Below are 24,705 nucleotides of genomic sequence, written 5' to 3'. Positions count from 1 at the left end.
CTTATACTTTTTTTCACAGTCTTTAAGTTTTTCATACTTTTTGTAATATTGTAAATACTATTGTTTTTAAACTTCAATTTCCACTTGTTGCTAGTATATAGAAATGCAATTATTCATCCCTGGGTTACTTAAAGGTGTGTTAGTGTCCAAGCACTTGAGGATTTTCTAGATGCTTTTCTATTATTTTTATTTTCAATCTACTGTGGTCAGAGAACATACGTTGTATGACTTCACTCCTTGAATCTCTTAAAATTTATTGAGACTTGTTTTATGGCTCAAATATGTAGTATATCAGTAAATGTTCCATGTGCATTTGAAAAGAACGCATATTATGCTGTTGGGTGGAATGTTCTATAAATGTCAATCAGGTCAAGCTGATTGGTAATACTGGTCAAGTCTTACTGATTTTCAGGATACATATTCTGTTGATTGTTGGGAGAAGGGTATTGAAATCTTCATCTACAATTATGAATTTATTTAATCTTATGGTTCTATCAGTTTTTGCTTCATATATTTTGAAATTCTGTTATTAGGTACATATGTGTTTAGCAGTGTTACATCTTCTTGACCAGTGTACTTCTTTATCATTATGAAATGGCCACCTTTTCTCCTAGTCATGTTGTTGGATATGATATCTACTTTGTCAGATATCAATATAGTCACTCTAGCTTTATTTTGACAAGGTTGAAGATGGTCTATCTCTTCTTATTTATATCTTTTTCTTTAAGGTGAATTTTTCTATAGGCAGTATATATCTGGGTCTTCCTTTGAATATAAGTGGACTATGTTTGCCTTTTAAAAAATGTTTATTTATTATTTTGAGAGAGAGAGATAGAAAGAGAGAGCAGGGGAGGGGCAGAGAGAGAGAGGGAGACACAGAATCTAAAGCAGGATCCAGGCTCTGAGCTGTCAGCACAGAGCATGACACAGGGCTTGAATTCACGAAATATGAGATCATGCCCTGAGCAGAAGTTGGATGCTTAACCGACTAACCCACCAGGCGCTCCCACAATCTTTGCCTTTTAACCATGGTATTTAGATTATTAATATTTAATTAACATTAATTGATATGGTTGAGTTTAAACCTACCATCTGACTCTGTTTTGTATTTGTCTCATCTGTTTTCTGTTCCCTATTTTTTTCTTCTTTTGGATTAATAGAGTTTTTAAAAAGTTTTATCTCCTTTGTTGGCCACTTAGCTATATATAACTATTTGTGTTATTTAGGTGGCCACTTTGGGATTACATCTTTAGCTTATTAAAATTTTCCTTCAAGTGGTATTATACCATTTCACATGTAGTATTAGACCTTACAAAACTACCCTTTTGTTTCTCCTCTACTAGCCTTTGTAGATTTTCTTTCTACATACACTGTAAACCTCACAATAAAGTAATATTTTTGCTTTAAACATTTCTTGTTCTCATCACATATGCCTCCAACAAGTTTCTCTTTTCTGTTCTCTTAGTGGAAATCTGTGTAAAATAAGAACAAACAGGATCTGAGATCCTTTGGTTTCATAATCTTTAGTGTATCGTCTTTTTAAAATTTTTTTAAAAAGTTTTTAAATGTTTTTTTTTTTAATTTATTTTTGACAGAGAGACAGAGTATGAGGGTGGGAGGGGCAGAGAGAGGGAGACACATAACATGAATCAGGCTCCAAGCTGTTAGCACAGAGCTTGTCGCAGGGCTCACAAACTGTGAGATCATGACCTGGGCTCAAACTCACCAACTGTGAAATCATGACATGAGCCGGAGCGAAGTCAGACACTCAAACAACAGTGTATCGTCTTTGTAGCACCAATGTAACTATTCAGAAGCTTTTTTCCTCCTAGTTTTCTTGTTGTTGGTTGTAAATTTGTGGAATAAGCAACTTTCAAGTGAATTGTTACTGTATAAAGAAAGTAGATAAAAAAATTAAAAAATTAAAAAACAAAGAAAGTAGATAAAAAAGAGTTGGGAATAGTTGAGTGTTGAGAAACAGATCAAAACCTAGAGAGCTGGGGGTGGAAATCATTCATGGAATGATTCATGGGATGGGAGGTGGTGGGATGTTGCATTTGTATTATAGGACTTGAAGATTGGCTAATGTTGTCTCCTTTTCCCTTTGGTGAATTGACCTAGTTTTCTCTCCTTGCTTGATGAGGAAGCATTTCCCCTTCCCCAAAACCAGATTTGATTAAGGTATTTTATATTTTCTTTAGTCATCGTTTTAATGTTAAACCTCACAAACTTAAATTTAGACTTGACATAATGCACATATGGATTCTGGAATGTTGCGTTTTATTGCATTCAAATACAGAGCATAAAATAAATGGTGGAACAATAAGGAGACAATAGGCTATGTGCAGTGAGTACTCTAAAAACTGGCTAATGATCACAGAAGGAACATTTAGTCCTTGCTTATATACCAATACAGCTTTTAACTCCCTCCTTCCAGCAACTTCTGTCTGCGACACTCTACGTTAGGAGACATTTAAAAAAATTATATTTCTGCTTCCTAAATCAAGGGCACAGTACAACGTCCACTTGGAAAATCCCTCCTCTCCCAACACCTAGCACGGTATTCCTTTACGTTCTCTTTTAAAACTATTCTAAATTAGAGTTCTAAAATGTTTCAGTCTAAAATTCAGAGTTCCGTTAGGAAGCTTGCTGGAGATCTGTTCAGTACCCACTTCAGGCTTCCCTGTCACTTAAGACAATTTTCCTAAATCAAATTCGTGATGTGCTCGGTAACTGCCTCGGTTCTCTTTTGAATCGCGGCCACAGGTTGTCTCGGCGGCCAGGCCTCTGGGAAAGCGGGAGAGAGCTGGGCGCCCAGCTGGCCGCAGACACCTGTTCCAGGCACTGCCGCGGCTGCGGGAAGAGAGCGCGCCGCGAAGGGCACGTGTAGGTGAACGCGCACGCACACACGCGCCCAGCCGCCCCGAGACGCGGACGTGGGGAGGGGGTCGCCGCGTTCTCACAGGCGGCCTGGGTTACATAAGCGAGCGGGGCAAGAAAGGCGCTTCGCGTGCGCGGGGGCTCGGGCCGTGCCTGCCTTGCCCCCGCCCGGGTCCGGTTGTGGTCCTGTGGGACCGGCCGCCCACGCCGCGTGGGGACACCGCCGCATTCTTGTCCCTGCCCGTGCCAGTGGTCGCGGTGGCCCGTAGCGGCCGCCTCCAGACGCGCGTGGTTCTCGGAGAAGGCGGGCCGCCGCGCCCCAGGCAGCAGAGCATCCGCTTGCCTAGGCTTCTCCCGTCCGGGCCTACGGGGCCGCAGGCTCGAGGCTATGAGCCCCGAGCCGGTCCCGCCGCCGCCGCCCCAGTGCCCCGGCTGCGACTGCGGGGAGCCTTTCGCCAAGCGCCTGGAGAAGGGCGATGAAGCCTTCCGCGCCGGCGAGTATGAGATGGCCGCGGAGCTCTTCCGCTCGATGCTGGCCGGGCTGGCGCAGCCGGACCGCGGCCTGTGCCTGCGGCTGGGGGACGCGCTGGCCCGTGCCGGCCGGCTCCCCGAGGCCTTGGGTGCGTTCCGCGGGGCGGCGCGGCTCGGGGCGCTGCGGCCGGAGGAGCTGGGGGAGTTGGCGGGCGGCCTCGCGCGCGCCCTGGGCCAGAGAGAGTGGCGGCTGCCGGCTGCGGGGCCGGGCCGCGCCCCCGAGGAGCCGCGTGGGGAGCAGCCGGCCTCGGCGCCCGCCGCGCCCCGTGATCTGCTGGGCTGCCCGCGCTGCCAGCGGCTGCTCCACAAGCCGGTGACCCTGCCGTGCGGGCTGACGGTGTGCAAGCGCTGCGTGGAGTCCGGCCCTGTCCGGCCGCAGGCGCGGCGAGTCAACGTGGTGCTGAGCGGCCTGCTGGAGAAGTGCTTTCCGACCGAGTGCCGTGTGCGCAGGCTGGCGGGCCAGGCGCGGAGTCTGCAGCGCCAGCAGCAGCCCGAGGCCGCGCTGCTCAGGTGCGACCAGGCTCTGGATCTAGGTAAGTCGGCCTTGGGAGTTGGCCCGCCGGCCTGCCCACCTGTCGACTGCAGGGGTGGGCGTGGAGAGCTTTGTTCAGGCGTAAGGGTTATTCTCTTGATAAAGGTGGTAAGATGAACCTGCACCCAGAGTGGCTGGTGTCAGAGGGCAGGTGCGCCCCGCTGGTTGCGTCTTTTACCTCCGCAGCCCGTACCTCCGCAGCCTTCCTGAGCAACCCTGTAAGGCCAGGACTGTCTTTTACTCCCATCTCAGCTGTCCAGGAGTGGGAGGATGACCTAGTGTTTTTACTTGTCCAGCAGGAATGTGCAAATAACCAGCACCCTAGAGGCGCGCTAGGACCGTTGCCTTGTGATATGGAAGGATTTGCTCTAGGGGTTTCAGCTAATGAATCCAGGAAGGATCGCCTTCCATTCTGCTTTTGTTACTTGTACGTTCTCTCTCAAAGGGCATTAGAAGTCGTGTAATTAGCTTATTAATTACATTAACTAGTGTGTGTGTGTGTGTTTAAGTTTTAAAAAATAACTGAAATCTGTGACCAGCACAAAGGATCTCTGATTTCCTACCCACCCCCCACTCCAGCCCACCTGTTAAGAATATGTAATTCAAAAGACCAAATTTCCTGTCATTGTATTTGATTCCCACTGCCATATGCTCTATTGACAGTTATTGGGGTGAAGTGTGTGTGGAGGGTGATTTGGCTTCACTGTTTTTTTACAGGTTGTATGTGATTTAAATCACTGGCCAAGAAGACTTGGTTTAATCTCTGTTACTAAGAGTCTTGTATGCTGTGCTCATCCATTTTATTTTAAATTCAGAGTTAAGGTTTTCCCTTTTTGAGAGCACACCTATATCTAAGTTGGGAGATGCTTTGTTGGAGTAGAACAGTTGAATTGCTTTATGTAAAAAAATATTGTGTACCATTTCTGCAGCCAGTATATTCCATACCTTAATATGGCTGCATGCTTCTGAACTTTTGTCCATCTTGTTCATGCACGTGCAAGGTGGAACAGCACTATCCAGTGGAAATACTGTGTAAACCACATATATGCAATTTTAAATTTCTAGTAGTCACATGTAAAAGGTAAAAAGAAGCAGATGAAATTTATCTTAACACTATTTTTTAAACCTATACATTCAAAATACTATTTCAGCATACCTTCAATATAAAAAATGATGGAGATTTTACTTTTTTTTTTTTTAAACCAACCTTTCAAATGCATTATGTGTTTTACATGCACTGCCCACCCCAATTTGGGCACAAATTTTTCATCAGAAATACTTGCTTTATATTTAGATTTTTTAATATTTAGAGTTGAAAAACTAGGTTGGCATATTGAAGTTCCAAATTAAAAGTTTTCCACTAGTCAATAGGGTATCAGGTTTCAAATTTAAATTTCAATTAATTAAAAAGTTAATAACTTTGTTCCTCTAGTCCCATTTTAGTTGCCCAGTAGCCACATGTAGCTAGTGGCAACTGTATTAGTGGAAATCTAGAACTTTTAAAAACAGCTGCTGGAAATGTAGAAGATCACAATACCAACTGTTGGAGAAGATGGATAAAATGAGGATTATCATATATACTGCAGATCTGTGAATTGTACACCTGGAAAATTGCTTATAATATCTGAAAATATTAAATGTGACTTTTGGCCAAGCTGTTTCAACCAGGTGCATGTATATGTGCACTGAGAGAATTATAAGAATGTGCAAGAGTGTATATCCTTATTTAGAGATAGCCCTGAAGTAGAAGCAACCCACATGTCCAGTAAGAACAGAATGAATGGCTAAGTAAGAAGAGAATAAATGCCTTTTCTAATACTGTATAGAAAGAAAGTAAACCGGCTACAGACACACACACTACAATGTGGACAAATCACAGACATAATGTTGGGTGAAAGAAGCCAAGACTCAAAGGCATTTTTATGATCTGATTCTATTTTTGTGTAAGTCCAAATACGCAAAACTATTATAGCATGTTGGAAGTAAGGGCAGTGGTTACCTCTGGGTGGGGGGGCAGGGGGGACAAAATATTGGCAGATTGAATCCAGTGATACACTTAAAACACATCATGGTCAAGTAAAATGTCATTATTCAATCATTGTCAAATGTTTTAATCATTATAAATCAACCAGTGTAATTCACTGCATCTACAGAATAGAGAATGGATCTCTCAGGAAAGTTGGAATAAAAGGGAATTTCTTAATATGTTAAGGAGTATATACAAAAATCTGTAGCAACCATTGTAATGATGAAATATTGAATGTTTTACTACTGAAGGAAAAGGTTGACAAGGGTGTTCACCTGCCATCACTGCCATTCATTCAGCATTGTATTAAGATTTTAGCTAGTACAATGAGAAAATAAAAGGTATTAAGATTGGAAAAATAAAACTTACTATTTGTAGATGACATGCTGGAGTACATAGAAACTCCAGAGGAATATTTGAACTGTTAGAAATTATAAGCAAATTATTAAGATTGTTGACTATAAGGTTAATATAGAAAGATCACTGATCTGTATACCTAGTAAAAAAAAAACAAACAGAAAGGAAGCCCATTTATATAACAAAAATTCTTTGGAGTAAATGTTGAAATATCTGAAAGTTGTTCAAGACCTCTACACTGAAAATACAAAATATTTCTGGGAGACATTACAATTGACTTAAGTAAATGGAAACATATGTTATTTTCACAGATTGAAAAACTCAGTATTGATGTCAGTTCTGTGCATATGGAACTATAGATTGAGTGCATTCTCAGTCAGAATTTTAGCTAGGGGTTTTGGTGGAAATTGATGAATGGCCAAGGCAATAATGAAGAAAAATAACAAAGCTGGAGAACTGATAACTGTAAGATACCGAGACTTACTATAATGTAGCTGCAGTAACTAGCACAGAGTTGTATTGGCCCAAGTTTAGACACATAGAAACTGACTCTCACATACATGGTCACTTGGTTTGCTACAAAGATGCCAAAAGAATTCAATGAGGGAAAAAGGCTTTTAAATAGTCTAAGTCTGTTGCATATCCATTTGGTAAAAAAATGAACCTAGATGCCCACTCACTACACACCATACATGGAAATTATAATCCCGTATCTAAAAATCATACAATATTTTCATGATTGTTAGGCAGTTCTTTTTTTTTCTTAAGACACAAAAAACATATCCATACAGGAAAAGATAGATAAATTCAATTTAAAATTAATAACTTCTCTTCCTTAGAGACCCCCCAAAGAGTGAAAAGGTGATGTGTATTTGTAATATATCCAAATGAAAATGCGAATCCAGAATGTTGAAAGAATGCCTACAGTTCAAGAGGAAAATAGGAAGTCTATCTAAATAATAGGCAGATTGAACAGATGCTTTGTAAACTGGATCTCAAATGACAATAAATATATGAAAGGGTACCCAAAGTAATTACTGATCAATTGAAAGTTTAAACTAAAATATTACTACATGTCTTTCAGAATGATGAAAATGAAAGGGTCATGGTACCTAGTTCTGGCAAGTATTTGAAGTAATCGGGACTCTTAACATTGCTGTGGGAAGTGCAAATTGGTACAAGTTAAGTATGTTTGGGAGTACCAAGTAAGTTTAAACATAGATATAACCTCTGGCACATTTCCACTCTTGAGTATATATCAAGTAGAAATTAATGCTTATGTCCACTAAAAGTAATATACAAGAATGTTCATTTCTAGATATATGTGCCAAAAAAACATTTAGATAACAACCCAGTGGTAGAATAAGTATGTAAATCAAGTCATACAGTGTATTATGCAACAGTTTATTAAAAAGAAAAAAAACTGAGACATACAGCAATGTGGAGGAATCTCACAGAATGATACTGAGTGACCTGTACAAAAGAGTACATTCTATTCATATAACCCCATGCTAAGTTCATAAACAGGCTCAAGTAATCTAATGATGATAGACGTCAGATGGTGGTTCCCCTCAGGAAAGGTGTACTACCTGAGAAAGTGCACAAAGTAGCCTTCTTAGGTCCTGATCTGGGTGGTGACCATTCAGGTGTGTAGGTATATAAAAGTTTAAGATACACACTTAAAATTTGTGGCCTTGACTTTTGAGTCCTACATCACTTTAAACAAATAACCTCTGAGGAGAATTGCCGTTTATTCTATTTATTGGGACCACTACATAGCTGTCCTTGCTTTATGTCTCCACTCACTCAGCTCTTTCTAAATAATACTTGGGATGCCTAGGTGGCTCAGTTGATTACGCATCCCACTCTTGATTTTGGCTCAGATCATGATCTCATTGTGAGATCAAGCCCTGAGTAGGAGTCTGTGCTGACAGTGCAGAGGCTGCTTGGGATTCTCTCTCTCTCTCTCTCTCTCTCTCTCTCTCTCTCTCTCTCTCTCTCTCTCCGGGCCCCCCCTCTCTCCCTCCCACTCGTCCCCGCCCACCCCCCCCCCCACTTCCATGCACATTCTCTCTCTCTCAAAATAAACTTAAAAAAATAAATAACACTTGTACAGTTCTCTACTTCTCACCACTGTTTGCTCATTTGACACATTTTACACTGGTAACTAGCTCCCAACATTATGACAACTCTGGGTTGGAGTTGGAGGAAAACAGCCTTAGATTAACCCTAAACACAAATGTAGAGAGTAGACTATCTCTTCTCTTCCTCACAATGCCAGGTTCTCAGACTGTACTCTTTTTGACTCATTTCCCCATACAGGGGTTAATTGATAAACCCTTTGGCTATTTGTGTCAGTTTCTTGGAAGGTGCACATGTGCATTTTTCTTCCATAAGCTGTCTTCATACAAAGAATTTTAAGTTGCTTTTCCTCTTCCATTTATTTTTTTAGTGATTCTTCCATAAATTTTTCTCAGTTTTACTAAGCTTAAGGCTTAATGGTTGCGAAATGTGTAGAGATTTATTAGAAATATTTTAAAAGATTAAATTATGAAGCTCTGGCTTCATAAATGGTAGAAGTCAACAGAGAAAACAGTCTGATTCATTCAGTGTCTGGATGGGAAGTGACTTTTTTGGATTTCATTAAAAATAGCCTTTAGAATGTGTGGAGTAGAGGCTTAAATGCATTTATTAGAAAAGAATGATTAAAAACAAATGCAAATGAAGAGTGTTTTTCACTGCAAAAACTTTGTCAAAATCAATTAAGGTAACACAAGTGTAAGCAAAGAGATCATGAAGAAAACATTAGTGAAACAAAAAGATTGAGTTGGTTAAGAAGTCAGAAGCTGGTTCATTACAAAGACCAACAAAAGAAACAAATGTTTGGCAAATGTAATGAAGAAGAAGCAAACCACAAACAGGAGGATCAGGAGTGAAGAAGTAGCAGAATTGCAGATGTAAAGGAATATAACAGATTTTAAAGCCTATAAAAAAAGGACAGTTTTAAGGAAACTATAAATTATCAAAATTTACCCGGGAAGAAATAAAAGCCTAACACTGACCAAAAATAAATGAAATAGAAGTGCTACTTGGGGCTTTTCTTTTGACAAACAAAACAAAACACTAAGATCAAACAAGTTTTAACAAACTTTCAAGGAAGATAAACTTTCATTTCAGATCATGGAGAGATATGGAAGATTTTTCATTGCTTTATTTTAGAATGCATGAATGGGGTAGAGGGGTAGAGGGAGAGAGAGAGTTTTACGCAGGCCCACACTGACGTGGGGCTCAATCCCACGACCCTGGGTTCATGACCTGAGCTGAAATCAAGAGTCAGACACTCAACTGACTGAGCCACCCAGGTGCCCCACATTTAATTTTATAAGATTAATATAACCTTGATATTATAATCAGGTAAAGCCTAGGAAAAATTTTGTAGACTAGTCTTACATATATACATGGTTGCCAAAATCTTAAACTTGTCAGTATTTGAATCCAGCAATATAATAAGAGTTAAGGTCAAGATGTGCTTATTCTAAGAATATAAGGATAATTCAGTATTAGACAAATTGTTCAATGTAATTCACTGTAAGGACAGATTAAAGGAGATATATTTCATGTAATCTCCCACATGTTGAAAGAGCATTCTATAAAATTCAACAGCCACTTTTTATAATGCCTATATAGAAAACTAGGAATAGGAGGGAACTTACCTAATTTGATAAATATTCTCTGTCAAGAGTTTACAATAAGCATATTTCATGTTAAAACATTATACATATCCTTTTTCAAATTCAAGAATAAGAGCAAAATGTCCGCTGTTGCTGTCTCCCCTGTTACTGCAACGTGGGAGTGAAAAGAAACACGAAATAAAATTTAGAATGCCACAGTCAAAGCTGATTGTTAGCATGTGATATGGTTGTTTCGAAGATTCAAGTGGGAGCAAGGTGGGAGAACTTCATTCTCACACTTGCAGCAAGTGTATATCTCAAGCTTGAACTATAGTTCTAGAAGCATTTTTTTGTTTGAGATTTCCAAAATCTCCAAAGGTTATTTCTGTACTTGGTAATGCATTTAACTGGGCAGTTTGAGGAGATTTCACTTAATCTTTAGTTGGAAATGAATAATCTGTAACTACATTTACTGTATAATGACATACTAAAGATATAAGAAGAATCTAATAGAATTCTGCAAATAACTCCCAAGCAATCAAATGCTCAATTAAAAATTTTATGCTTGTGGATGGACATCCGTATTTTATAGTACCTATGTGTGTTTTCAAAGATGAAATATGAAAAATCTCATTACAGATCATAACCAACACATGAACATCTTCAATTTATTTTGATGATAGGGAACATTAACTTTGAATTTTAAGGAAAACGTTATCCCTTACCCAAATAATTCTGTTCCTGTACAATATCCTCAAGCTTCTAACTGGCCTGCAAAACCTAAAATATTTACTGTTTCATTTTAACAGAAAAAAGTTGTCGATCCTTAACTCTCACCAATGTTATTTTAAAGGATTCAACTTTTATTGTTAGATTCTCCTTTCTTGCCATTTCTTTCCTCTTTTTCCCATTTTTTTCCTTGGCATACATTGCTCTATGAAACACATATGCAGCGATAACACAGTTACAAGCAGTGGCTGTAATATCTTTTTGTATGATTTGTTATGCACACTTGCTCAGTTACCTACATAAACTAAGAGGAGATGTAATAGCATTTGCAAAGTTCCAAGTGGCTAGTTTGAGAAAGAGCCAAGGTCAAGGATTTGGAGCAAACTGAAATGGGTATTAGGTAGAGAGATGAGAACATATCTTAGGTACTGAGAATATTTCTTATCAATTAAAATGAAATGCTATAGCTGTATTACAAAGATCCTGCAATGAGTATATAGAGTGAACTGGGTCCAGCAGTATGAAAAATGGCTTTCATGAGCTCTGTCACTTTTCCATGGTACCTTGCCAAGTCAATGACTTCATATACTACATATCATAGTTCATAGAGTCACTCTTGGCCTTTGCATAGCTAGGCTCTGTCCATAGTCTCATATGAGCAGTTCTCAAGCTTGCATCTGTTTGAGGACTCTAGGGAAAAGGCAGTTATTTTTTCCCTTAAACATACTTAACATACTATAGGTACAATTATGATGACAAGTCCACATCCATGCAGTTATATAGGAAAGCAAATTATGTGCTTTATTTTTTTTAGTTTCTTAAACTATTTTATAAAATGTTTATTTATTTTGAGAGGGAGAGAGAGAATCCCAAGCAGTCTCCATGTTAGAGTGGAGCCCAATGCATGGAGCTTGATCTCGTGACTGTGAGATCATGACCTGAGCCGAAATCAAGAGTCAGACACTTAACTGACTGAGCCACCCAGCTGCCTGTTAGTTTCTTGAGCGTGAATTTCCTTGTGTAATTTCAAAAAATTATTTTCAATCTTTTCTTTTTAATATGTAGTTATAGCATTAGGATGCTTCAGCATTTACTCAGTATTATTGCAACTTATGTTGTTCCTAGTGTCTTTTTCTGGGTGCATTTCAACATTTATTTATTTTTGAGAGTCAGAAACAGCAAGCTGGGGATGGACAGAGAGAGAGGGAGACACAATCTGAAGCAGGCTCCGGGCTCTAAGCTGTCAGCACAAAGATCATGAACGGTGAGATCATGACACGAGCCAAAGTCAGACGCTTGACCGGCTGAGCCACTCAGGTGCCCCTCTGGCTGCATTTTGAAGTCTTGCCAATCATCTGTTTTCCTGAGAGAAGCTGTGTAAAATATATGTATCAGGTTACTAAACCACATTATAATTTGAGGGAGGAAGTATTTATTTTGCCTTTATATTTACTTTCCAGTTTATTATTTTTAGTGACTTAAAGATTTGTTTTTAAATGTAGTCATTTTAATTTTTTTCTATTCCCTGTGTCTTTCAGTTCCTAGAGATAATTCGTTATTGCTGCTGCGAGCAGAGTTGTATTTAACCATGAAGAACTATGAGCAGGCTCTACAGGATGCCAATGCAGTTTGTCAGAATGAACCTCTCTTGACTAAGGTATTTGTATTGGCTGGTTTTAGAGATACGAAATGTAAGTTTATGGGATTTTCTTAAGAATAAACTAAGATGACTGTGATGAGGTACCTACACACAGTATATATATCCATCAATAATAGCAATGTAGCAATTCACTTCATGATAAACCAACTCAGTTTAGAAGATCAAAATGTTCCCAGCTGGATTTAATTAAGAAACACTAATTTAGATTATTCTTAGGAGATATTTAGCCGAATGATATACCTTATATACTAAATAAATACATAAACACAATGATAAAATTGGATAAATTTGTGAGTTCAGGGGAAATGTTTAAAATTATACTTTAAATAGGAAGTTTGTAAAATAATCATGAATAACAGGCCCTGCTATGCAGGGAACATATAAATGTTGTTAGTGAAAGGATGAATGTTTTGTATGTATTTTGGAATAATTTTAGTGTGTGTTGGAAAGGTCTAATATTTCTGTGATGACACAGAATAAGCTTTGTTAATGTAATAACAATAGCTTAAGTTGCCCTTGAAGATTAAGAAGCCACATAATTAAAGTTGTAGCTTTTTTCATGAATCTCTGGAATTTTAAATTTTTTTTTTTCAACGTTTATTTATTTTTGGGACAGAGAGAGACAGAGCATGAACGGGGGAGGGGCAGAGAGAGAGGGAGACACAGAATCGGAAACAGGCTCCAGGCTCTGAGCCATCAGCCCAGAGCCTGACGCGGGGCTCGAACTCACGGACCGCGAGATCGTGACCTGGCTGAAGTCGGATGCTTAACCAACTGCGCCACCCGGGCGCCCCGCTCTCTGGAATTTTAAACCCAAAAGGGGTTTTGAAGTTTTAAAGAATTTGTGACGAAATTAATACCAATTGCATACTCTATTAGCTAGTAATTAAAAATATTTTTGTCCCATTGTATTACTTTTTATCATTTTCATTTTAGAAACATTGAAGAGGCATTAACCCAGGTTAATAGAAAAGATGCCCTTTCCTTCCTTCCATCCAACCTTCCGTTCTTTAAAACAAAGTGTTTTCAGATTAGATTGAGTGTTAAATTGGAATTAGGGATGAGCCTTAGGATGGGAAACAAATGTTTATTGGACCAAGTCCAGAAATCTGTGTTGTTGCTTGCTTGCTTTACTAAAGACATTTTCTCCTCCTTTTTTGATGACTTTTCTTCTATCCCTTGATCTGTTAATCTTCTGAGCTAATTTCATCATCAGTGACTGAGCCTTAATTGTTATGAATGATAAGCTTAGTATTTCTGACTGACAGTAGACCTGTAGTACCCTGTGAAGCTAGTTTCTTCTCCACAATATTGGCCTTTCAGCTAAAAACTTGGCAGTGTGTCTGTGACAAAAGACAGACTTCATTACTACAAAGTTATATAGATCATTTTAACTGGAAGAGACCCAGCAAATGCATCATTAGCTTTTGGGATTTTGGTCCTGTCTTTAGAATTTGTTGCAAATATGTGGGCCTCAATTCTTGATAAATGCTTAGTAAAGAACAGCTTTAGCAGAAATGTACCCTGATAAATAACTTTAAGATGTGAAGGATAGAAATTTGTTTCCAGGCTAACATCATAACTAAAAGATTAGGGCAGAAGCAACATTGTTAAGTATGTTGAAAGCACTGAGGGAAGGATGAGGTTGTCCAACTATGGCTGAGCTGAGATGGAAGCACTTGTAGAATCAACTGAGTTTTCTGTTGGGGGCTACCAGAGCAATGTGTTTTATCCAGGCAAAACTATCCTTTCAAGCTACCAGCCATGGCTGATACTGATTCACAACTTTTGGTACAAATGGAGGTAAGTTAGTGCTAACAAAATATTTGGCCACATTCAGAAATATAAATAGACATGTGATGAGTTTGACCTTATCTAAATGGGTAAGCATACCTGTGCTTTTTAATGTTCATAGAATCCTATGCTGGTAAAACATGTCTCAGTAGATTTCAAATCATTGAAATCTTGAAGAATATACTGACAATAGAATGAAAAGAGTAATCAATGATAGTAAAATATCCAGCAAATCCTTAAATATCTATTTTGTAATTAGGTCACCTTTAAACAATCCATAGAACAAAGAAGAAATCACAAGGAAACCAGGAAATATTTTGAAATCATTGATAATAAAAGCACATTATATCTAATTTGTCATGTGCAGCTAAAGCCACTTTTTGAGGGAAATTTGTAACATGAATTATTAAAGAAGTAAGCTCTCAAATGAGTGATCTAGGTTTCCACCTTCAAAAAACTAAGAAAAGAGCAAATTAAAACAAAGGTAAGCAGAACAAAAAAAAATACATAGAAGAGGTTGGAGTTGATAAATGGAAGACAAAAAACAATAAAGAAAAAGTGAAACAAAAACCTGTCGTTTTTGAAAAGATCAATGAAATTGATCTATCTCACCAGACTAATCAGGAAGAAAGAGAGAATGCACAGATTACTAATATCATGAATGAAAGTGGAGATATCACTATAGATCCCACAGACATTAAAAGGATAAAAAAGGAACAGTTTCATGAACAACTTTGTGTTAATACATTCAACAACATAGAAGAAGTTAACAAACTCCTTGAAAGACACAAACTGCCATTATCCATTCAAGAAGTAGATAACCTCAATAGCCCTATCTCTATTTAGAGAAATTAAAGTTGTAGTTAATTACCTCCCCCTGCCCCATACCAAATATCAGGACTATATAGAATTACTGTTGAATTCTATCGTACATTTAAGAAAGAAATAATACCAGCCCTTCAAAAATTCTTCTGTAAAACAGAAAACGAGGGAGCAGTTATTTTATGAGAACAGCATTTTTGTAATAAAACCAAGCAAAAATGTTAAAAAACAAACTTCAAACCACTATCTCTCATTATCTCATTTGAAAATCAATTTGTATTGGCAGACTGAAAAAAAGCAATAAATGAAGCTAAAGCACTTGATAAAATTGAACATCCTTCATGTTAAAACTTTGAATGAAAAAGGAAGAGCAAGGGATTTCCTCAATCTGGTAACGAGCATCTATGAAAAACCTTACAGCAAACGTCATACTTAATGGTAGGAAATGGAATGCCTTTCTACTGAGACCAAGAACAATAAATACATTTGCTTTTACCACTTACCAATATGGTACTTGAGTTCCCAACCAGGAAGGTAAAGCACAAAAAAAAAAAAAAAAAAGGAAGAAATAAAAGGCATACATAATGGAGAGAAAAATGTTATACTGTCTATTCACAGTTGACAATTGTGAGGAAATCTCAAGAAATTTATAAAAAGCTTGCATTGTACAAGGTGAATATGCAAAAATGAAACCAATCATATTTCTACACACCAAGAAATAATTGTAAAAATGAAACTTTAAAAATAATATTGTTAAAATAGCTTAAAGAAACATGACATGTTTAGTGATAAAGTTAGCGAAGTACCTAAAAGATCTATACACTGAAAACTATAAACCATTGCTGAGAGAAATTAAGTAGCACTTAAATAAGTATAAATACATACTAGGTTCATGGATCAGAAGACTCAATTTTAGTAAGATGACAAATTCCCCAAATAAATAGAGCTAATTTGCCAAATTCTTCAAAGAAGCCTATCAGAATTTTAATCGGGACTGTGTTGTTTTTATTTGGGGAATTTGTCCTCAATGTATATATGTATATATGTAATTATTCATTAGTACAAATTATATACATATGTATGTATGTGTGTATGTATGTATATGTCTGTGTGTATTTATGAAAATACAAGGGAAAGAATAGCCAAACAATTTTAAAATATAAGAATGGAGTTCCAGGAAATATACTACTTGATTCTAAGACTTCCTATAAAGCTAAAGTAATGAGAATTGTGTGATATTTGCTTAAGGAAAGACATAAGATCACTAAAAGAGAAGGCAGTCCAGAAATAGACCTACACATAAATGGCGAATTAGTTTTTTTACAATAGTGCAAAGATTTAGGGAAAAGATCATCTTTTCATAATTTGTAGTAAGGGGCAATTGCATATCTATTTGCAAAAGAAAAAATGAACCTCACCCCTCTCTTTACATCATATATAAAAATTAATTCAAAATGGAGCATAGCCTTAAATATATAGGCTATAACTATAGAATATCTGAAACAAAATGTAAAAATCTTTGTCACTTTTTGTTAAGCAAAGACTTCTTAGTCAAGACAAATTGTAAAAGAAAAAGTAAATTGGTCTTCATCAAAATTGAAAACTTCTGTTCTTCAAAAGATGCTGCTATAAAAATGAAAAGGCAGAATGGGAGAACATATTTGCAAGGTATATATCTGTATATAGCATATATAAAGAATACTTACCAACTCAATAATAATTTCAATAACTCAGTTAAGTAACAGGCAAGGATTTTAGCAGATACTTCACCAAAGAAGACCTAGGAATATCAAGTAAACACATGAAAAGATGTTCCACAGCATTAGTCATTAGGGAAATACAAATTAAAACCTCAAGGAGATACCACTCAGTACTCACTAAAATGGCTTAAATTTAAAATACTGACCATACTAAGTGTGGAGAAGGATGTCCAGCAAGTAAAACTCTCACACAGTGTGTGAATGCAAAATGGTACAGTCACAACAGAAGACAGTTTGGAAGTTTCTTTAATGTTAAGCATATACTTCCTATGTGATCCAACAGTCACTCTTAGATATTTCCCAAGAAAAGTAAAAGATATTAATACAGTATTCATAACAGCTTAATTCGTAATAGTCAAAGACTGAGTATAACCCATATGCTTGTCCATCAGCATGTAAATAGAGGCTATCACAAGATGGCAGACCAGGTGGTCCCAACACTTACCTCCCCCATGAAAACAACCAACGCCATAAACAACTACAAAACAGTGAAAACTGTGGGAAAGCTCTGGACTACAGCAAAGCAGCAGCAGAAAACCTATAGAGCTCCAAAACTAAGGATGGTCACATAGAAAAGTGTAGGAAGTATTTTACTTGTATCACTACATCCCCCAGTTCAGACCAGCTCAGCACCAAGAAGGATCCCCTCAGAGGGATTTCACCGCATAGGGTAAAGAGAACAAGAGAATTCCAGCAGTCCTTGTTTTCACCAGGAACTTCTGCAGCCTTTACTACTGAGGACTCCAGGACTCTTAACCAATGCCGAACCCAGCTGATGGAGCTGTCCAGAATCCTGTCTCAGGGTCTCCTTCCCAGAGCTGGAGCCATTGCTATGGTGACATTTGCCCACTGGAGCCTGAGTTATTGCTGTGCCCAGTTCTGCAGGACTGGGATGCCACAGGGCCTCACCATCTACGGGGACCAGAGCTACCTCTGTGTTGTACCCCACCCCCCTCAGTCCTAAGCCCTGTCATTGACCCACCATTACCAAAGCTGAGCTTCTGCTGCTCTATGCCTTGCATCCTGGGTCCTAAGTGACAGCTTTTACCTGCTATCACTGGGTCATGTTGCCTTTGCTCTGTATCCCACCCCTTTGGTCCTGAGTTGGGGGCTGTGTAGCTGCTACTGTGCCATCACTAGGGCCACACAGCTGCTTCTGTGTGCCCTACCCCTCAGTCCTGAATAGGGATACCTCTGCCCTGTCATCCCTGGGCTGTGCTGCTGCTGCATCTTGCTTTCCCTTTATCCCCTTAAACTAATGTCATTGTATGAGTTTCCCAGATCCTGTTTCCATGGGTGATCTGCACACACTCTTCTTTTTTTTAATGTTTATTTAAATTTGAGAGAGAGAGAGAATGAGAGAAAGTGAGGGAGGGGCAGAGAGAGAGGGAGACCCACAGAATCTGAAGCAGTCTCCAGGCTCCGAGCTGTCAGCAAAGAGCCCAATATAGGGCTGAAACTCATGAGCGGTGAGATCATGACCTGAGCTGAAGTCAGACATTTAACTAACTGAGCCACCCAGGAACCCATGCACACACTCTTACATCTCAGATATTATCATCACAGCAAATAAGTCTGTGTCCCAGGCCATGGGCTCGGGTAGTTCTGCATGTCACTAAGCCCATGACTCCAGCTCCTTTGCTGTTCTGAATGCCAGCACATCAGAACTGTCACCAAGAGGGATCCACTTGGCAGGGCACCTGGATGACTCAGTTGGCTAAGCGTCTGACTCTTGATCTCAGCTCAGGTCATGATTTCAGGGACATGAGTTCAAGCCCCATGTTGGGCTCTGTGATGGGCATGAAGCCTACTTAAAAAATAAATAAAGGGATCCTCTTGGCTAGAAGTTAACACCCACAAAGTAGAACATGAGGATCCCAGCAGCCTTTACCATCGAGGACACCAACAGCTCCAGCCACCACTGCCATCACAGACCCCCACAGAATGCCCACAGTCTTGGCCGCTGAGGATTCCCACTGCCTTTGCCAGCATTGGACTCAGTAGACAGATCTGCATGGAGACTATGCCACTGCACCTCAGTCAGCTAGTGCCCTTGCAGCCAGCTTTAGATGAAAATCTTTCCCCATCAAATACGCATCATCCAGACAGAAAATCAGCAAGGAAATAATGGACTTGGACTATACTTTAGACCAATGACTCTGGCAAACATATACAGAATATTCCACCCAAGAGCAAAAAAAATATGTATTGTTTTGAAGACCACAGAGAACATTCTCCAGGATGGATCATATGTTAGGTCACAAAACAAGTCTTAACAAATTTAAGAAGATTAAAATCTTATCAAATATCCTTTCCAAACACAATGGTTACTAGAAAAAGTAACAGGAGGAAAGCTAAAAAAATTCACAAATACGTGGAAATGAAACAACGACTTCCAAACAACCAATGAGTCAAAGAAGAAATCAAAAGAGAAATTAAAAAAAAAAATCTCGAGACAAATGGAAATGGAAACACATATACCAAAATTTATGGGGGTGCAACAGAAGCAATTCTAATAGGGAGGTTTATAGGACACCTACATTAATTTAAAAAAAAAGAAAACAAAGATCTCAAACAACTTAATCTTATTTCTCAAGTAACTATAAAAAGAACAAACTAAGCCCAAATTTAGCAGAAGGAATAAAGATTAGAGCAGAAATGAAATAGAGACTAGAAAGACAAAAAGATCAATGAAACTAAGAATTGGTTTCTTGAAAAGAAAAAATTGATAAACCTTTAGCTAGACTAAGAAAAAAAAGATGACTGAAAGAAATGAAATTATAAATGGAGGAAGCATTATAACTGATGCCACAGAAATACAAAGGATCGTAAAAGACTATGAATAATTATGTGCCAACAAGTTATATAACTTGGAAGAAATGGATAAATTTCTGGAAACATACAACTTATTAAGACTTAATCATGAATATCATGGTTTGTGAGATGAGCCCCGCATGAGGCTCTGCATTGACAGTGTAGAACCTGCTTGAGATTCTTGCTCTTTGCCCCACCCCTGATCTCTCTTTCAGAATAAATAAACATTTTTTTTAAAAAAAGAAATAAAACAAATGAGCAAAGAAAAAAAAGAGATAAAGTAAAAAATGGACTCTTGGGGGTGGCTCAGTTGGTTGAGTGCCTGACTCTTGATTTTGGCTCAGGTTGTGATACCAGTATTGTGGGATCGAGCCCCACAACAGGCTCCAAGCTGAGCATGGAGCCTGCTTAAGATTTTCTCTCTCTCTCTCTCTCTCTCTCTCTCTCTCTCTCTCTCTCTCTGTCTCTCTCTCTCTCTACCTCTGTCTCTGATCCTCTCCCCTGCTAGCACTCTCTCTCTAGATAAATAAATAAAACAAATGTTAAAAATTGAAAAAAAGTCTCTTAACTATTAGAGAACAAACTGATGGTTAGTGGAAGGGAGATGGGGGTGATGGATGGAAGTGATGGAGATTAAGGAATACATTTGTTGTGATGAGTACCGGCTGATGAACTGCAGAATCACTGTATTGTATACCTGAAACTAAGCTTACACTGTATGTTAACTAACTGAAGTTTAAATAAAACCTTTTTTAAAAAAAGGAAAAAAAGACTTCATCATGAAGTAATAAAAAATCTGAACATACCAGTAACCAGCAAGGAGAACGAATCAATAATCAAAATCTCCCCAAAAAAGCAAAGCCCAGGACAAATGGTTTCATAGATAAATTCTACCAAACATTTAAATAAGAATTAATACCAATCCTCAAAATTTTTAGAAAGAATTGAAAAAGAAGGAATACTTCCAAACTCATTTTATGGGGCCAACATTACCTTTATAGTGAATCCAGATAAGGACACTGCAAGAAAATTATAGGCCAATATCCCTGATGAACATAGATGCAATAAATCCTCAACAAAATACTAGCAAAATCAAAATCAGGAACATGTTAAAAGAATATACCATGATCAAGTGGGATATATTGCTGGGATGCAAGTATGATTCCACTTCTGCACATCAATCAGTGTGATATACCACATTAGTAGAATGAAAGATAAAAATCACATGATCATCTCAATGGATGCAGAAAAAATATTTGACAGAATTCAATATCCTGTCATGATAAAAATTCAACAAATTAGGTGTAAAAGGGATGTTTCTCAACATAGTATAGGTTATATGGGCAATCCCACAGCTAACATCATACTCAAGATTGAAAAGTTAAGTCTCTCCTCTAAGATCAGGAACAAGACAAGGATGCCCATTTTTACCACTTCTATTCAACATAATATTGGAAGTCCTCACCACAGCAATTTGGCAAGAAAAAGGAGGGAAAAAAAGGCATCCAATCAGAAAGGAAGAATTACCTACTTGCAGATGACATGATTTTTTATATAGATAACCCTGAATATTCCACCAAAAAACTGTTGGAACTAACCAGGGAATTCTCTAAAGTTGCAGAACACAAATTAGCATTTCTATACAATAACAAGAAACTATTTGAAGAGAAATTAAGAAAGAAATCCCATTGACAGTAGCATCTGGAATAAAAAAAAATAGTTAGGAATGAATTTAACCATGAAAGTGAAAGACCCTGAAAGCCATAAGATCTTAATGAAAGAAATTGAAGATTCAAATAAATGGAAAGATATTCTGTGTTCTTAGATTGGGGGAGTTGATATTGTCAAAATGTCCATACTACCCAAAGGAATCTACAGATTCAGTGCAATTCCTATCAAAATTCCAATGGGATTTTTCACAGAAATGGAAAAAACTATCCTAAAATTCATAGCGAAGCACAAAAGATCCCTAGTAGCCAAAACAATCTTGAGAAAGAACAAAGTGGGAAGCATCACACTTCCTTATTTCAAACTATATTACAAAGTTATAGCAGGCAAAACAGTGCAGTACTGGCATAAAAATAGCCACATAAACCAATGAAACAAAATTTAAAGCCCAGAAATATACCCATGCATATATAGTCAACTAATCTTCTACCAGGGTGCCAAGAACACACAATGAGGAAAGGGATTCTTCAATAAATGGTGTTAGGAAAAGCAGATCTCCATATGCAAACAAATGAAACGGGACTTCTATCCTACACCACTCACAAAAATGTACTTGAAATGGTTTAAAGACTTAAATGTAAAACCTGAAACTACGAAACTCCTAGCAAAACATAAGGAGAAAGTTCTTTGAGAGTGGTCTTGGCAATAATTTTTTTGGATATGATACCAAAAGTAGAGGTACCAAAAACTAAAATAAACAAGTTGGGAGTGTATCAAACTAGAAGTTTCTACACAGCAAAGGAAACAATAAATTAAAAAGTCAAACAGTGGAGTGGGAGACAATATTTGCAGACCATATATCTGATAATGGGCTAATATCCAAAATAGATGAAGAACTCCTACAACTCAATAGCAAAAATTGAATAGTGAGACTAAAAAATGGACAAAGGACCTGAATAGACATTTTTCCAAAGAAGATATACAAATAGTCAATAGGTACATGAAAAGGTGCTCAACATCACTCATCAAGGACATGCAAATCAAAACCACAATGAAATATCACCTTACATCTTGTTAGGATGGCAAGTATCAAAAAGACTAGAGATAACTAGCAAAGATGTGGAGAAAAGGAAACGCTTGTACACCGTTAGTGGTAATGTAAATTGGTACAGCCATTATAGAAAACTGTATGCAGGTTCCCCATATAAAAAATGGAACTGCTGTGTGATTCAGCTGTCCTACTTCTGGGTATATAAAGGAAATGAAGTCAGTATCTTGAACAGATACCTACACTCTCATGTTCACTGCAGCATTATTCACAGTAGCCAAGATACGGAAACAACCTAAGTGTGGGTGAGTAACGAAGGTGAGAGACACACCTGTGTGTGTGTGCACGCACACACACACAGGAATATTCAGCCTTAAAACAGAAGGAAATTGTGTTATTTGTAACAATGTGGATGACTTGGAGGGCACTGCGCTAAGTGAAGTAAACCAGATAGAGAAGACAGATACTGTGTGCTACCAGTATATGTGGAACCTAAAAAAAATAAAATCTGATTTCATAGAATAGAGTGGTGATTCGCTGTTGTTTAACATAGTGTTGGAAGTTCTAGCATCAGCAATCAGACAAACAAAGGAAATCAAAGGCATCAAAATTGGCAAAGATGAAGTCAAGCTTTCACTTTTTGCAGATGACATGATACTATACATGGAAAATCCGATAGACTCCACCAAAAGTCTGCTAGAACTGATACATGAATTCAGCAAAGTCACAGGATACAAAATCAATGTACAGAAATCAGTTGCATTCTTATACACTAACAATGAAGCAACAGAAAGACAAATAAAGAAACTGATCCCATTCACAATTGCACCAAGAAGCATAAAATACCTAGGAATAAATCTAACCAAAGATGTAAAAGGTCTGTAGGCTGAAAACTATAGAAAGCTTAGGAAGGAAATTGAAGAAGATATAAAGAAATGGAAAAACATTCCATGCTCATGGATTGGAAGAATAAATATTGGCAAAATGTCAATACTACCCAAAGCTATCTACACATTCAATGCAATCCCAATCAAAATTGCACCAGCATTCTTCTCGAAGCTAGAACAAGCAATCCTAAAATTCATATGGAACCACAAAAGGCCCCGAATAGCCAAAGTAATTTTGAAGAAGAAGACCAAAGCAGGAGGCATCACAATCCCAGACTTTAGCCTCTACTACAAAGCTGTCATCATCAAGACAGCATGGTATTGGCACAAAAACAGACACATAGACCAATGGAATAGAATCAAAACCCCAGAACTAGACCCACAAACGTATGGCCAACTCATCTTTGACAAAGCAGGAAAGAACATCCAATGGAAAAAAGACAGTCTGTTTAACAAATGATGCTGGGAGAACTGGACAGCAACATGCAGAAGATTGAAACTAGACCACTTTCTCACACCATTCACAAAAACAAACTCAAAATGGATAAAGGACCTGAATGTGAGACAGGAAACCATCAAAACCCTAGAGGAGAAAGCAGGAAAAGACCTCTCTGACCTCAGCCGTAGCAATCTCTTACTCGACACATCCCCAAAGGCAAGGGAATTAAAAGCAAAAATGAACTACTGGGATCTTATGAAGATAAAAAGCTTCTGCACAGCAAAGGAAACAACCAACAAAACTAAAAGGCAACCAACGGAATGGGAAAAGATATTTGCAAATGACATATCGGACAAAGGGCTGGTATCCAGAATCTATAAAGAGCTCACCAAACTCCACACCCGAAAAACAAATAACCCAGTGAAGAAATGGGCAGAAAACATGAATAGACACTTCTCTAAAGAAGACATCCGGATGGCCAACAGGCACATGAAAAGATGCTCAGCGTCGCTCCTCATCAGGGAAATACAAATCAAAACCACACTCAGATATCACCTCACACCAGTCAGAGTGGCCAAAATGAACAAATCAGGAGACTATAGATGCTGGAGAGGATGTGGAGAAACGGGAACCCTCTTGCACTGTTGGTGGGAATGCAAATTGGTGCAGCCACTCTGGAAAACAGTGTGGAGTTTCCTCAAAAAATTAAAAATAGACCTACCCTATGACCCAGCAATAGCACTGCTAGGAATTTACCCAAGGGATACAGGAGTACTGATGCATAGGGGCACCTTTACCCCAATGTTTATAGCAGCACTCTCAACAATAGCCAAATCATGGAAAGAGCCTAAATGTCGATCAACTGATGAATGGATAAAGAAATTGTGGTTTATATACACAATGGAATACTACGTGGCAATGAGAAAGAATGATATATGGCCTTTTGTAGCAACGTGGATGGAACTGGAGAGTGTGATGCTAAGTGAAATAAGCCATACAGAGAAGGACAGATACCATATGGTTTCACTCTTATGTGGATCCTGAGAAACTTAACAGAAACCCATGGGGGAGGGGAAGGAAAAAAAAA

General features: G+C 38.2%; 1 protein-coding gene across 1 annotated transcript in view; it reads left to right on the top strand.

Moving 5' to 3' along the window:
* Window positions 1-3,108: 3,108 nt before the first annotated feature.
* The window catches only part of LONRF2 (LON peptidase N-terminal domain and ring finger 2), a 46,589-nt gene continuing 24,992 nt past the window's right edge, over window positions 3,109-24,705 (top strand). The window contains exons 1-2 of the mRNA XM_040454030.1: window positions 3,109-3,944; window positions 12,265-12,383. Of these exons, the coding sequence (XP_040309964.1) occupies window positions 3,269-3,944; window positions 12,265-12,383 (795 nt within the window). The 5' untranslated portion in view covers window positions 3,109-3,268. The remainder of the gene's footprint in view (window positions 3,945-12,264; window positions 12,384-24,705) is intronic.

The sequence above is a fragment of the Herpailurus yagouaroundi genome, unplaced genomic scaffold (genome assembly GCF_014898765.1).
Source record: "Herpailurus yagouaroundi ecotype Mexico unplaced genomic scaffold, PumYag 210, whole genome shotgun sequence".
Taxonomy (NCBI): Eukaryota; Metazoa; Chordata; class Mammalia; order Carnivora; family Felidae; genus Herpailurus; species Herpailurus yagouaroundi.
Note: the sequence above shows the minus strand (reverse complement) of the source record. Positions and strands in the feature narration are given on the sequence as shown.